Below are 16,574 nucleotides of genomic sequence, written 5' to 3' on the forward strand. Positions count from 1 at the left end.
CTTTCTTCTAGTAACCTTTTAACTTCGAAATATCTCATTCATAATACCAGTAATTTGTCTTTCAAATTTTTTTCGTATGCAAAAGCGACTTCCAAATGCGTAATAGTTTCGTTATAGATATCTTTAGCTTCGATCAACTTATTTATTATTGTTTGAGGTCTGTACCTTCTATAAGGAGTTTTCTTTAAGTTTGCTCCGATTTTATCTAATCTCGATATTTGCAATACGAAAAATTTGTCCTGTTCCATACCAGGTGTCTAATCAATATTTCATTCCTTACGAACCTTGTTCTAATCACTTATACTTATTTAAAACAAATGTAAACTTATCTTTTATTTCGACGCCTTATGATGTTGCGCCGGAGGCTGGGCTTGTCGTTCTACGATGTCATCCTTCTCTGCTACGGTTGACACTGCCTCAATGTCGCTGCGTGTGCATCTTTTCCCTCGATACGAGTGCCGTTGCGGTTACTCGAGTAATTCGATCAAATTCTTGTCGCTGTCTACAATTTCCATCGGTGCTTATGCCTTTTCGGTAACCATTCGAATCGTTGCTGCCGATAACTGTGCTTTGCGTAGCATACTACATTTCAAAACTGTTTTTATAGTGAACTTGACACTGCTTCGTTTACCAAGTTATTTAACTCTGTCTTTCTCGCACACCATTATTTGAATTGTTTTTTTCTTCACTTTTTCATTGTTTTAGCTTCACTTTGGCATCTTGTGTCCATTTCACTGTTTTATTTGGGAAGCGTCAAAAGTCGTCCAGAGCGACTTTCCTGGGCTACCAGTAGTTTATAGGTGTATTTTAACAATCTATCCGTAGCAAAGATTGCTACCAATATAATTAGCACGGCTTTTTTTTCATGTCCTGAACCGTATGGTGCACCTAGGATCACTTAGTTCACTCGGTGCATTTATTTACTCACTGCAATGCAAACAATTTTCTGGATCAACTTTCTTTAGTACTTTCACAGTACTTATTTTCCGTCGGGAACATTTGTCTTTCGTTCGATGTTTTCGGGACCTATTGTTTCTCACTCAGTTTTACTGGATTATATTGCATATCCGTCCTGTCACGGTCGCCATGTGGTGGATATACGGTATCCATAACTCGTGGTCACCTTGTATCAACGCATACTGCGTGCAACCACTCGCGGTCGCGGACTTATCAAAGCGGAGGGTTTGTCATCGTGTACAACTTGGACTTAGATGAAAACTCAGAAGTTTTTAACTTACTGGATACGCGACGGGCATTACGACCACGTCCGATCAGTGTCCACCGAATAGTTCTCTGGTCTATTCGGTATCGATTTATTTATACGGTTTCTTAGGGCTAGTTTACAGGTGGTTGAATAAGTGTTGGTAATGAGGCTGACCTGCTTTACAAAAGTTGTTTATCGGTTCTATAAATGCTGATTGGATATATTGATGTTTTTCAAGAATAGTTAGGTTGTTGACTTCGATCGCGCAAAGGTTTTTGCGCGCATCGTTCCCTGTCTGTTTCATAACATCCGGCCCGCTGTGGGTCATGCTTACTTGGCTCGAATGCCCGACGCCGGCTTGCCATGGGTCATATTACTAGGGTGCAATGCTCGCGCACAATCGAGTCGCAACTTGTTTACGAGTTGCGCTGTTTCGCTGCGTTGATCGGAATTTGCTTATGCTGCATCTTTATAATTTCGGTTGAATCAAATATGAATAGATTGGCTTCGACCAATAAAAGTGTGTCTAGTTAAGATTGTGCATAGCGTATGCTACACTATCATCAATCCGATATGACAAAGAACCTCAGTTATTTGAAGTTGTTGCTTCACGCACATTCAATACTGTTTCTATTTATATTAAGAAGTGATAAGCTGTGTATTGTATTGTATTGTAGTGTTTTCCGCAGCTTTAACAACGAGTTACCAATTTGACTTAATTTTGAATAGCCATATTTCACGATTTTATGCATGTATTGCATCTAACTTTGAGATCGATGAGATAACATTTCACTGTTTCATTGGCAAGGCCATCTCTTTGGAATTTTACAACTTTGCATACTGTTTAGTGTGGGGTAAAAGTTATCTGCTGATGTAGGCACAGCTCTGATCTGATAAGTGTGATTAATAATGGACTATTCATATCAATTGCAACCTAATTTAAAAAAAGTAAAACTGAAATCCTGAGGTAAATAACAATTAGATAAATTACAATTGAAATGTGTAATTTCACCATTCATGTAACAAAACAGAGTGAAGTTTCTTGGTAACCGCTCAAGTTAGTTGTGCTGCCCACAGAAAATATATGTGTATCTGCAGGGAAATACTTACGTTGAAAGTGTTACTTTTCTTTGAATGTAAGATTTATTAGCGAAACAATTTTATTAGGGCTGGTGGGATTGGAATTTTATTACTGGCAGTGGGATTTCTTTTTTCATAGGCTTTAATTTGATGTGCACTTGAAAATTTAATCAAATTTATGTGTTCGTATTATAATGTATGAAACAACCATTGTTTTTATTTAAAATAATGTCTGGTCTGTCGATTTGGCATAGTGATGTTACCAGCGCTATATAATTTGTTATTTTTAAATTATAATGTGTCAATTCAAATAATGAACTCACACTCGGCGTGATCATTGTTCATGGCTTAACTACATAATATCGCCTTGTTTCTAACTTCCCAACATCCATATGCGAGCACCAAGAGCAAGACCGCGGCATCGTCTACGAGAAATGTCGAGATCTTTGAGCATAAAATACAATATTCCAGGGTTCGCACAATGCAGCCCAATCTTCTCAACCCGACCAATCTCGACCGATTCGTTTGCCTTGGTGCGTATCGGTGCACACAATCAGCAGCCCCCACACTGTTGGTCGGACGCGCGGTTTGAAAGTTTCCACCTTCAGAACCCGTTGTCGGTACTTTCTATGTCAATTTTCAGACAATAAAATAACGCCCACCCTCCGGGTGCATGATAAATGCTGGGCTCCGTTTTTCCATTCGTCATGGCGATTGTTTCCAAACGGATCCACTTACCGAGCTTTCCTTGGAAAAGCTGTGGACGGTTTCGCACTTACACGTCAGACGAAATAATGCTTGATTTCTATTCACTCTCGCATGGAGTATGCATGAAATTTGTGGGTTTCATCCGAGAGACCTTTAGGCAAACCAGTTCGGTTTATCGAAAACAACCCAGATTCATCGATCAAACGTCATCGCACTATCAGTGACTATTCGCCTAGTAACGGCAACAGCATCGCAGTGCCCACAACCGCATTTTCCTCGTCGAATGTCACGTTCTGTAGTTTAATAACGCCTGACCACGTTGCCTGCGACGCGTTGTTGCTGTTCGGTGATGGGGAAAAAACGACTCAACGTTGGAACGTAGGAAAAAAGTTAATCAAACGCTTGTCGTATTTCCCAAAAATAACGCAAACACATGAACGCTCCGATGAGTTCATTCACGTATTTCATACATGTGCTTCGATAGGGGGCGCCTCGTGGATGCGCTTGACTTAAGTGATTCTATGCGCGCACAAATGTTGTCCACCCACCCCTCCACAAACGATGCCAGCCAACCGATGGGGCCAGTGTTAATTTTCCCCTGAATATGGAAGACGATTGGAGTCAACCAGAGGAAGGGCTGAAGGTAGGTGGACGACCGTTTTTTCGAGTGGTTTGTTGTTTTGCACTCGGTGGCTGAATGAATGTGACTTTCTCGCACCGGAAGTATAGCGCCTCCGCTTCCTGTTGACAGTGATGTTATAAAATTTCCATTCGACTGTTTAAATAATTTTCCGTGTGGCACTGGGAAGTGTGAAAAGTTTATTGGGTGTATTACATCCATTAAGAGGCAAATAAAATATTACATTCAAAAGCATCTACCTAAAGATGATTATCATACAACAGATTCGCATTAAACTAATAAATCCTGCCCTGCAGAGTATTGGGATATTGTGCACATCGTGTTGCGGTGCGAAACATCCCACCATGGTATACATTGGTCTGGCTCTACAAGAATGAAATAATCTTAAAGCGATCATTACGCACACACCAGCCAACTTTTTCTTCCGTATGTTTTACGTAACTTCGCAAAATTGGCCCCCTGTCGGATATAAAACTTTAAAATTACATGCTGTTCGCTTGCAGTTTACTGTGTATCTTTCATTAGGACCATGTGTTTGCACGCTCTCTAGATAGCGCGTTTGCATATTTCCACGTTTGGCTGAAAATAACTCCCTGAACATAGTTGTTTGTTCTATGAGGAAGTTAAAATTGGTTTAGGCCATTTTTGGAACAATTTAAACCACAATTTACATGCTTCAAAACCTTGTATAAGTTACGCTAAAATTTTTAAATAATTGATTTCATTTTAAATAAAAAGAACATGAGAATTTGCATCTAGCTGAGCATTACAAAATATGAGAAGTGAAATAAATACCAACAGAATGATATTTCACAGAATAAGACATGATCCAAGGGATAAAGTAAAATACGGTATATACGGTAAATATTGGTTCCCACAATTCTATACCGTTTAAAGTTCATTCATTTAAGGCCATCATATATTTGGCACATATCGGGTAGAGTTAATCACGGTTGTCTGGCAGGAGTGTGAAGTCACTGAACGTGTGGAGGATGGCTAGAACGGTTATAAATTTATCATAATTGCCCCGCGACCGTTTTATAGATAGCTTACGATATCGGTTCATGATCCGCCGGCACTTCCTGATTTTGACCGCCCAAGGGGCCATCGGTAGGGTGATGAAGATGCGATGGCCGAGGGTGCATGATGCAGCGTATGCAGCATATGAAAAATTCCCACTAAGAAACGATGCATTGTATGAGCAAAGCATACCGTCAGTAACGGGCTAAAGCTGAGCCCCACCACAAAGGTGATTGCTTAGCGGGAAGTTCAATGGTATTGAACTTGAGGCTTGGTTGATGGTGCAGCAGAGGCTGCCACAGGGATACTTGGGAATAGTATCATTAGTAATTGCATTCTACTTTGTGTATAACGAAGCAAGGTAGCAGTAAACATTTCAAACAGCATTTTCATTTCTGCATCAGCTCTGCACGAAACGCAGATGCCTGCAGGGAATTATCAAATAAAATAAAAAATGATCTCAAATTAACTACAAATCTTCACTTATATTGTTCTTTTAATTTAATGAGTGAAAATAACATAGCGTAACATATGTACATATATTCAATCAAACTTTTATAATCTATCGGATGAAAATCGTGAAGGCTTTTAGAAACTATTGATATGATATTGTTCTGAAATAATAATATCCACAAGTAAACAACAATAAAATTAAGGGTCATATAATAAATATAACAAAATCCTTCAGACAAACATCACATTATTTATTTAACAACAGTTTATAACCAAACAATTTCAATATATATACAAGTTATCAACATATAACTTTTTCTTTTCAGCTAGGATATGATTATTGTGTTTCTACATTTTCGAAAATTCTTTTGTGCTAGTGGTTCGAATGTTCATCATTCATATTCATCAAAAATACTGTTTTAAATTAGTTGAATTATATGAAATTCGTAGATATTTCACTATTCGTTTATATTACATAGCACTAAATGTGATTTATTGCCCTTGTTTAGTTCAGAGTTCAGATTAGAAAACAATAGACTGCAAAAATCAGCATTTTTCGTTAACACTTTCTTGATAAAATAGTGTTAATGAGGATTATGATAAACGGCCTAAATGCACAATAAAATAACAGTAAATGAGTTCCTCGGATTTTAAATAAGTAGTTTCTATTGCGATCTCCCATTAAAGCTAAACACGACGACCAAACAGTTCATCCCTTTCAGTGCTTGCTGCCCCAAATGAGCTGTTGTGCCACGAAATGTTAAATGTCAACTACATTTTTTGCTTCGTTTCCCACTGTTCATTGCTTCTGTTTTTAGGCTATTTCGGTGCCACTCGGGACTATTTTTACACCTTAATGCATCCACTAATTCTGCACTAGCAGTGCGTCTGCGGAGCGTGAACCGATCCAGTGTACCGGCAGGATTGCGTCCACACGCCGTTCCATTACAACTTTCCAGTTGGTGCTACCGATCCGGTGTTTGTGTCCCGCTTGGGCCAGTGGCTTGAACCAGGGCCGAGGCACTGATAAGACACACGTCGGCAGGCGCAGTGGCACTCGAACACCCGACCAGGCTATATCCATCCTGCTCAGTTCCTCTTACGAAGGGCGAAGGCCACCATTAGGGACTTCTCGTTGGGTGGAAGGCGAAAGTCAGGAAGGCAGCCGGCTACCCATCGGTTGTATAAAAGGTAAGCCGTTGTCTTCGGCAGCAACCATTTGTTGCTCCAGCGTGTTCCCGAACGGAGTGTCTGTAGTCAAGAGCACCGAAAGGAGTGGCGGACCTTTCCCCGAGTCGGTGTGTGCAACACGGAACACGATCCGGAGCAGTGGAAAAGTGTGCGAGTGCGGTGCGAGCTAAGTGCGAACGAAGAACGGACTCCCCCAAAATTTCGTTCTGAAAGTGTGGTGGTGGTGACCGGTGGCGATTCGGTGCAACCAAATTTAACCGAAAGGACGTGCAACAACACTTTGCGAGCTTCGCAAAGCGACACTAGAGCCACTCGGAGCTTCGGAGGCGGAAATTAAATTATGTATGTAAGTTCGATTATGATCCGATGGTGTGGGACGGACTCGGATGCGATCGACCCCTCTCCGTTTCGTACCGTGACGAAAAGAGTGTGATTAGGGAGATCCCCTCCTACCACCTCGGTTTTGATCCCAATCCTAGCTGCATCTTTTATATTGGACTCGTCAAATATTTAAATTGACTCCCTAAAATGTTCCGTCGCGCCCTACCGGTTAATCCTTTGAAATGTGAGCCCGAGGGTTTCATTGGAGACAAGGATGGGGAAGGGGTCAGGTTAGTTTCCGTGTGTCAAAAAACCATCTCACAGCTTCTTGACGCAGGCATCCGGATGGTCACCGTGCAGCGTTGGGTTTGTGGTGGGCAAAATTAAGTTAGCCATCCTCATCCCCGGCTCATAATTGGAATAGTACGCTTCCAGATACAATTTACGACACGATTCGCACCAGGGAGCATCCCGGTGTGTGTTTGTCCTCCCGTGTGTGGCCCTACGGTTTGCATACGAGATAGTTTCGTTGGTTTTAGCCTGAGCTTCAAGTCAAATATTTCCCTTGCAAGCGCTACGGCCCCGCGGTTTGCTAACGCCTCGTTGATCGCCGGATGCGAAATGTAAAAGGGGAACCCACAGGAAGACATACGCTATGGATCAGATGATCCAACAAAAAATAGTGTAAGGTTTTGAGGGAATGCACGAAATGGAGCATAACCACCGCCGGGGTAGTGGACAGGTGTTTTAGCAGGAAGCCACCGACTCATCCCAACCAAACCAGTTCTCGCAGCCTTTAAAAGCCCCAACCTTTGCCGCTCATTAGCTGGATGGTGGCGATTAGCTTCTACCAATTTTCACACGCAAGATCATTAATCTCTTTCCAAGAGCATCTGGGCCAACACGATATGGCGCTTGCTGGTTTTTCGGCTTCCGAGAATCGTACCATACCACACCGGAAATCGGGATCTGTGCACCGTAGGTGGAAAGTGTGTATCAAATAATGTTTTCTGTTAATAATTAAACAGGCTTTTAACGGGTCCACCCCGTAGTGCGTGGAATATACGATGAAGGCTACCGGCAGCCTTCTTTTGGTTTTGGGGTTTTTTTGGTTGACTCTTGGCTGACTCAGACGCACTTACGTTACGTTCGCTCGAATCCTTTCACCAGAATCCTTCAACCAGCCGTGGGTGCGTATCGTGTACACACACGAGAATAAGGCGGTGCGCTTAATTAAGTGCTTTAGTAACGCAAAGTTCATTCCGCACGAGTTTGGTGAGTGTTGAAGTATGAAGCGGTTAGCGAAGGGAAGAGGATGAGAGTGAAGATGAAAAGATTTCGGTCGGATGCTCGTGCTTAGCCATTTAAGCATCGAAATTAATGAAAGAGAAAGATTAATATGGTGCCATGTGCTCGATGGGCAGAACGATAATAATGCAAAAAGTAAAAATACAATTTTCACGAACCTATTATAATATTGCAATCACAAACGATGTCAAATCGCTGAATCAATCAGAATGTGACTAAATTCCAGTTAGGTACAATCTGATTTTATATCGTCCGGAAATTCACAAAACTATGTTGGCAAGATGGCAAGTTTGTTGAACGTATGCATTTAAGACAGCATGCGACGATATTTAAAAAAAAAATAATGTTGTTAAATAATCGAAGCTTATCAAATGGAACTCACACTCTTTATAGTCATAGAAATTTTAAGCCACTATTTGCTTGCAAAACAAAGGTTTGAGCAGTAGTAATACACATAAAGTAAATTTACCTAGCATTTCAAATCGACTCTAGATATTACTGATTTTATTATGAAAACCGGGTGTTGTGTAAATCTTTTTTTTTTTATCATTAGGATTGGGATGATATGGAGGATAACAAAAAAAATTTGATAAGTAGAGTAAACTTGTTTTCCTGGAAGAAGTTACTAATTACATTTAGCTTTTTTGTATTTGAAGTAGTTTCTGCTTAAATAGCAGCTGATTTATTTAACAAAACACGGGAATTTGAATTTTGTGGGGAACGTTAGCAATTACTCTCCATTGTTTAACAGCGCTTTGTATTGCAATAGTGCATAATGCACATTTTAGATTGAGAAAAATGAAAAACAAACTAAACAAAACACTGGACGCTGCTTGCATAGCCACTTGCGATTCCGATTAATGTTTCCTTGGGGGGCAATGTTTTGGAAACCATCTTCAGCGTAGTGTATCATTCCTGTCGTTTGACTTATGTTTGGTACAACAGCAGCAAGATCGTTTCCTTTCTGACTGCCGCAACCACTGAATCCAATTTAAATGCCCAGGAGAGTGGCACAGGGCACAGGGCTTGGAAGGAAGCGAAATGAAATATATTATTTTTCACTAGAGATAATGGGGGAAGCCGGTGTCAATTCCCATCGCTTCGGAATCATAGCAGCGTACTGAAGTGTTTGTTTAGTCGTCAATGGGTCGGCATTAATTATTTTTGCGATAAACCATTACTTGCCAAGGGATAACTATGCGCTACTTGTAAGGTATTGTGATGGTTTGCCTGTTTATTTTTGTACATATGACGGAAGGTGTTAGAAAAAACTTGCTTGCTATTATTAATTAAAAGCTATTACCGTTTATCATTTCAGAGAAGGACCCAGCTTTCTAAAATGCACCAGTTATCAACAATCTGTTTCACCCTGGTGGTAGTTTCCGTGTTAGTCCAGAGTGCCAGCGGAAAAAGTAAGTTAAACTATATTATTGAATAAAAAGACAAAAATAGTTTATTCTGTCGGAAAAGTTTTACTTGTTATTATTACTCGTGCACGTGTGGTGAAAGCTAAACTTTGATAGATATTTGGGTTGTGAAGTGTTCTTTTTCACATTTACTTTAACCTTTTTTTAAATACTGTGCTTTTGTGTGTTTCCATATTTTGCCTCTGAGTTAAAACCATTCACTGCTGTGAGTAAATTTTCGGTCAAAACTGCAAACAAACCTATTTAAAATAATAAAATGATATACAAAAATAACCGAGTACTTTATAAGAACAGAATGTACTCGTGTACTGTACACACTTGCTGTTGTCTCAGGTTTACAAAAAGAAACATCTTTGCCCATTGACACTCATTATTATCTACAATATCATTATCATAACTTCCCCGATGCCACCTTGTTGTGAGACTTCCGACATATTATGCAACATTCGTCTTATGCCCTATATTTTCTCCAGTGGCAAGGCGGTTTCCACTCGCTTCAGCATTAGATTGCATTGTAATGCAGGCTGCTACTCCCGCTACGTGAACCGTACCTATTGTTTTCATTTTGAAGACGTTGCCAACAAGATGGTTCGTCGCGTCCACGATGACTGGGTGTCTCAATCACGGGATCCGCACACAATTTCGCTCATAATAATGCTATCAACTGAACAAAAATAAAACGCTACCTTTGCACACTTTGTCTTTGCAAGATACTTTACGACAACGGAACAAAACGGGTCCTAGGTGTCCTTCTTGCGGGTCGTTCAGGCTTACATTTAGTGTGTTTGTTGCGTTTCATCAACCATGTGGTACAACCCCCATCATGGAAAAATAAACCGCAGCATAATGAAAGTAGCGATATTTGGCTGATATGTCTACGTCTTTTTATCTTGGTAGACATTTTGTCTATGAAGGTAGAGCATGAATTAGTGATTGCACAGTTAATTATTTTAACCCTGCCTCAGTTGGAGTCAATAAACTGTTGGCCGTCGTAGTCAGTTATAAAAAATGTAATTCATACCACGAATACCATGAAAACATATTGTTTGTTGATATCAATATAACTATTGTCAATCGTTGCCTTATCGTGTAATTTGATCAATGGGTTAAGGCATTAGTGTCTGGATAGAGATAAAAACTGATTTATTGTTATGTGATTGTATCTGTTACATGTTTAGATAGATTCATTTTTTTACAAAGTAATCTGTAGATTACACATAAAGCGGTTTCATCATTTCTTTTGATAAACTTTGCCATGGTGCACCCACTTGATTCAATAAACTTCCTTACTTGCATCTTGTACCTATTAAATCCCCTTTTGTTAGAACCAATTGCCTGCATACTGTTTGAATGAAAACTAAGCTTGAATATTTTTCTTTTTATCACCATTATTTGTTACCTAGCGTATAGAAAAAAAAGATGCAGCTTCAAGCAGTTTCGTTTCTTTTTATCTTACTAATATTAACTTACCTGAATTGGAATGGAGACGCATGGTTGTTCAATTTTCTTAAATAGTCCTATCCTAAATAAAACCATAGAAATTGAAATGATTGATTAATTTAATATTAGTAAGTAAGTATTAATATATACTTACTGGCTTTATTTAGGATAGGACTATTTAAGAAAATTGAACAACCATGCGTCTCCATTCCAATTCAGGCAGAGGGCAGAGATAATCCTATAAAGGAAATATCATTGTATTTCTTGCACAAGTTATAATGATCTAAGGAAGATATACAATAACTATCATATCTAGCATAAAAGCAGCAGTATAAAATTTTTTATGTTTTTTTTGTAGTTAAGGAAGGGAATCGTATTCTCAATTTCTGAATAAAAAAACTCTCAAGAAGTAGAACAGAAACATATATGGTCTCTTTAGTAAAAATATAAAAATTAAAAGATCTATAAAAATCTGCTTATTAAATGATAGCTGTTAGCCTATTTTATGATGCATCAAAGCACAAGAGATAATCATTTATCAAGACATTATCCAACAAGAATAAAAGGTTGTTTTTACAGAAAATTATTCATAGCATGGTATTGTATTTTTCATGATAGCATCAACTGTTTCCTCTGAACTGAATTTCGTAATAACTGATAAGGCAATAAATTGTTTATAATTTTTGCTTCAGCGGCTTATTTATGATTCTATAAAATATCCTATTCTACATCTTTGCAGGAGGATGTGCAGCCTTTGGGCATGCATGTTATGGAGGTCACGGGAAACGATCGTCAGCACCTGCATCACCCATCTACTCGGAAGGGTTTGACCCTTCGGTGATGTCCCTAGAAGTACTTCCCATTCCATATTCGAAGCTGGTTATGGACAAACCAAGGACTATGGATCCCTCAACAGACGGGCTTCGATCCAACGACGTGTATGGAGTTGACGCATCAGTGTTGGGACACCGAGCGGATACTAAATCTCGAGAGTTTAAATATGCTATCTACGCAATGCTTAGACAGCTGGTACGTGGTAGCTAATGTTGGACTGTGATACGTAAAACATCTATACATTTCAATGTTGTTACAGATGGAAGAATCTGCTGCCAACAGATCCGAGCAACCGACGCATCTGCAACAACAACAATCCGGACATCAGCCACCATCCTTTCAGCGTGATCTCTCCGGAGTGACAGACGTTGAGCGGAAGTAAACCATGTCGAAGGAAATCGTTGTTCTAGTTGATCAATGCTAAGTCACCACATCATTCTTTTACTTTTAACACTAAATAAGTGGTACCATCCACTGAGCAGAATTATAAAAAAATCACACCGGGTTTGTTCAAATTTTAGCAATATTTTGTGTTTTGTTCATAGAACAAATAATTTCACAAAAACAAACATGAATGAAATAAACCACACCTCATAACTTCACGGATTGAGTAATCGAGGGTGTATGTAAATAAGTAACATGTAAGAAGACTTATAACTGGATGCACGTCGGCACCAACTGTCCCAAACGATCGTCACACAAACACGTATGTCTTACAACGGATACAGGTTATGGAAAGCCGGCAGGAAAGCTAAACCTAACGAAAACAAACTAAATATACAATGAACCGTTATGTACCACTGAACAGAATGTATTGAATCGGTTAGTTACAAAACTGCAAATCTAATTACAACTGAAGATACAATAAAACAAATAGTTAGACGAAACCTGTCATGGCTGGGACAGTTTCGTTTAATTATTCCCAAAAAATGTAATTGTTTACTTGACTTATTTGCTCTACGAATTTAATTTTATTTTTTTGAATTTCATAATATTTTAAAACTCCATCAAAAGGGTGCGTAAACATATTCTACGTTGCAAAATATTTATGGAAGAAAGAGAAGTATTCTTAAAAAAAGCGTTTGTTTTATCTGCAAGTAGTTGCATCATTAAAACGCTTTAAAAATAACGCATCACTTGATTTGCGCGTCCACAAAAGATATTTATATCTATTTTAAGATCCTTGATATAACAATCAATTATATAAATGCGTAATATTTATGATACGATCTAATTTAGCAGGATAATTGCATTGCAGAAGCGAAATCTGCTATCATTGTAACCAATCCCTGGAAATTTGACTAAAATGCTTCCATTATTTACTTGCAAAATAATCTGTTACAACGATTTCAATTTGACTTACAATTTTCGTCACTTAAGATGTGACGAATGGTTCGAATTTTTTTAAAATCTTAAATAAGGATTATGGAAATCTTCTCTGGTGTAGAAATAAAATAAGGAAATAAACACGTGATTACAATTTGAAATGTCTATTTCTAGCCTTTTTTTCTAAGCTTTGCAAGAATGTTACTCTATTTTTCCAGAAGAGGACGCCAGTATCTTAGGTGGAAAACTTATGTTGTATTACAGGATTTGTTCGTTAGATTTTCTTGCATCCAAGATACAGAAGGCTTGTGTTATATTCCCCATGAAAAGTTACCTTTTTTGTTGTTGTGTTTGACTCATCCTGGAGAATCGCGATTTTGTTTTCATTGTTCATATGTGTTATTTTGGATGTCGTTAATTTTTTATTGGTTTTTTTGAATCCCTACAACACATTAAACAATATGCTGTTCTATGCAGGTGTTTAATGGCTTCGTGTCATAAAATATGTAATAGTCGTCTAATAACAATCTCAATCAGCTGCAATTCGTTGATAATGTTCCCACTTGTTGATCGACCGCAGGAGCCTCCCAGACCAATCGTTTTTCTTTTTCCTTAAGCCTCATCGAAGTACTTCCGCGACGATGATTGCCGCGTTTACAGCGTGCGGGTAGGAAACACGTGGGCTTACGAAAACTGTCATCAATCAAAGCTGTTTATGCGTTTCCGTTTTCCTTCCCTCCATCGCTGACCATCGCTAATGAACAGCGCACGAAGTTTTACCAGCCGTGAAAAATGTGTCCTGATGGGTTCCAGTGGACAATTTTCGTTTCATCAGCCTGCAGAGCAGCCCATCAAATTCGTTCGGCGTTTTATTGGTGGAGGCAAATATTAGATAATTTTCATTAAAAAATGATACTCGGAAACGGCTGCAGGAAAACGATGATTGTTAATAGCAACGAATTCTGTACCATACTTAAATATTTGTGCGTAGTTTATAACAATGCCATCGAATAAAACGGTTTTTTTCGCACATCAGAACCGTGAAACATTTGCCTTTCACTGGAATAGAGGGTTGATACCGCCAGTATATGCGACGGTACCATCCGGATCCTGCCGCTTCTGGTTACGCAAGTGGAAGCAATTCAGTTTGACTGGCAGCACCTGTTGCATGTGTTTGGCCAGACGCTTTACGGTTCACTCGTTTAGATGCTCATTTTTCAGACGCACCATCGGCGGCAGGTCGATGGTTCATGTCAGGGAATGTGCTGGACGACAGACGAGGAAACCATTGCGACGCTGGCGCCATCGGAACGACGGAAGGACATGTGTCCGAGCGGGTTCCGCACGCCAGGCACTGGTATCAGTTTGCCACAATTTCAGCCGATTGCGGTGAGAAACCGAGCGGAATATACAAACAAAAACATTCCATTCCTCATGCGATCGAGTGAAAATGGACGCACTCGTACCAAGGCGGAGGGGTTTGGGAACCCGTATCCACTGATTTGCATTCGCCAGGATTCGTGCGGCCAGTGTGGCTTCGTCCGCCACTCCGCTTCGATGGTGACCGTCCCCGGGGGGAGGCAGATCGGTTGGTGATAAATCATCACCCGAAGCCAGAAGGATTACCGAAGGGCATCGTGGGCACACGTGGTATGATTTATGGTTTTCTTCTCGGGTGATAGCGGTGCAGAGCTTGTGTTTTAGCTGTCCTTTCTGCATTGGCCCTTCCGGCCCTTCCGACCCCAGCCGTCCAAGCAGGTGACGCAATACAAGACGAACGTGGTGTGACAAGTGTTACAAAAAAGTGCACACGTACGAACAAAACGACTTACACACTCAACGGGTCAATTATTTCCATCCTTACCCGGAACCGTACACGCTGGTCGCATTAGGGTTAGCCACAGAGCATAAAACACTTCGTCAATTAATGATACTCAATCCGCCGTCACCCGAGTAAGATGATCCGAAGCGAGGGCTTGATATGAAAAAAAGCATGTGACAATACTTTACTTAATTTATCGTCCTGCTGATATGGTTTGCGAACTGGATAAATTGAGCAATAATTTAGCATGCCAGTGGATTAGTTACTTCGGAAACCATTTCTCTTAATGTATTAAACCCATCACCACATCGGGATTTATAATCATCATACATGGTCGATTTCAAGGTTGCCTCTGTGGAAAACTTGGTTCTTGATCTGATCTCGCGTTAAATAAAAATAACAATCAATACTAATTTAAAATTTAATGCGTACTGTTCGACCAATATTTGATTCGATTCCTACAAAAACAATATCCCAATTAAAAATTAAATTAAAAAAAATTATTTATCGAACGCTAAACATTAATACTTGCATTAATTTTTCATTTCAGAAACAGAAATCCTTTGTCTTGTAATAAATAATTCATTATCACCAACAAGCAGGAGTGATGAAACGTAATAGAAATAAGATACATAAGTTTTCTTATGCATACAATGTATAACATATGATGAATAATGTAAACGATCGAAGTGTAGATAACCAATAGGAGAAGCTTAATAACTATAGTGAGATTTTACCAATTGAATACATGGCTTTGGGGAAATTTTTTTTTTATGTGGCACGACATCCCTTAGTGGGACAAGAGGCCTTCTTAGCCTCCTAAGAGAGTTTGTGTGACCGAAAGACGGTATATTATTTGGGGCCATTACTCTTTTTAAAAACGTTACAACTTCGTCATTTCTTCATCACAAATAGCGGAGTGATGGAAAGGTACAACGTAAAAACAAAAACACTACAAAAGACAGTCATGAAAATCGTAAAAAATTACAAAGCTGAAGCGTTTTGAAAAAGAGTAGTCAAATTGACATCTACTTTGCATACAAAAAAACCTTATTCATCTTAAAACTGGTGCATCAGAAAAATTTGAAGATTAGATTTTTCGATGTAGTTTTCGATTCTAAGGAATGCCTTGTTTTGTTTGAAACATCATTTTTGAAATAATCGAAAGAAAAAATTGTTCAAACTGTAGACTATTTCAATCCTACAGTTTATTAGGTTGTATTAGGCGCCTTGTAACAAGATCCTATAATAATGCAGATACCAACATTTTACATTGTATAATAATGTAGTTAATAATTTTGAAAACTACAACTAGAAATGGTACTCTCAAGAGAATAATGTTATACCAATAGAAACAAAGAGCGAGCTTCCAATTTGTTACCTCACAATTGTTTCCAACCCCGCCCGTGGTCATCGTCTTGTCTTCAACTATCTTCACTTTCATTCATCCCACGCACGAGACCCCTAAATTTTAGCAATCCGCGAATCGAAAATGTCGCCGATTTTTTCCTGATTTTCTCGGTTACTTTTTCACTCCGTCCGGATAAACGGTGCGTCCCGCGCTGGTGCGTGTAGGGCTTGACGTGTAACGCCATTCAGGCGAACCCGACGGAAGCACTCGTCTGCAAGCGGCTTCCGATGACAGTGCGTGGGTTCAAAAATAACTTCCTCACTTCTACGGCGGCTATAGGGTGCGGAAGAGTTGAACGGCTGCCTCTGGCTCCCGTCTCGTCGCCAACAAAAAATGACAAATGGTTGGAGTGAGCAACAGCAACAACAACAACAACAACAACAACAACA

The 16,574-nt window shown here is 39.4% G+C and overlaps 1 protein-coding gene across 3 annotated transcripts; it reads left to right on the plus strand.

Moving 5' to 3' along the window:
- The first annotated feature begins 6,161 nt into the window (after positions 1–6,161).
- On the plus strand, positions 6,162–12,541 carry LOC131258660 (uncharacterized). 3 transcript variants are annotated; one of them, XM_058260019.1, is made up of 4 exons: positions 6,162–6,296; positions 9,244–9,337; positions 11,532–11,821; positions 11,886–12,541. In XM_058260019.1, the coding sequence occupies exons 2-4, from the start codon at positions 9,265–9,267 to the stop codon at positions 12,006–12,008; spliced, it is 486 nt and encodes a 161-aa protein (XP_058116002.1). In that variant the 5' UTR covers positions 6,162–6,296; positions 9,244–9,264; the 3' UTR covers positions 12,009–12,541. The 3 variants fall into 3 exon arrangements, with proteins under 3 accessions (XP_058116002.1, XP_058115999.1, XP_058116001.1); XM_058260016.1 differs by lacking the exon at positions 6,162–6,296 and adding an exon at positions 6,384–6,642; XM_058260018.1 differs by lacking the exon at positions 6,162–6,296 and adding an exon at positions 6,384–6,638.
- The last annotated feature ends 4,033 nt before the right edge of the window (positions 12,542–16,574 follow it).

Source organism: Anopheles coustani, chromosome 3 (assembly GCF_943734705.1).
Source record: "Anopheles coustani chromosome 3, idAnoCousDA_361_x.2, whole genome shotgun sequence".
Classification (NCBI taxonomy): domain Eukaryota; kingdom Metazoa; phylum Arthropoda; class Insecta; order Diptera; family Culicidae; genus Anopheles; species Anopheles coustani.

Bases quoted from the DNA above. Each gene is read 5' to 3' on its own strand.
- LOC131258660 (XM_058260016.1), top strand. The intron at 9,338-11,531 runs GTAAGTTAAACT...ACATCTTTGCAG, and splicing joins CCAGAGTGCCAGCGGAAAAA to GAGGATGTGCAGCCTTTGGG. The intron at 11,822-11,885 runs GTACGTGGTAGC...ATGTTGTTACAG, and splicing joins ACGCAATGCTTAGACAGCTG to ATGGAAGAATCTGCTGCCAA.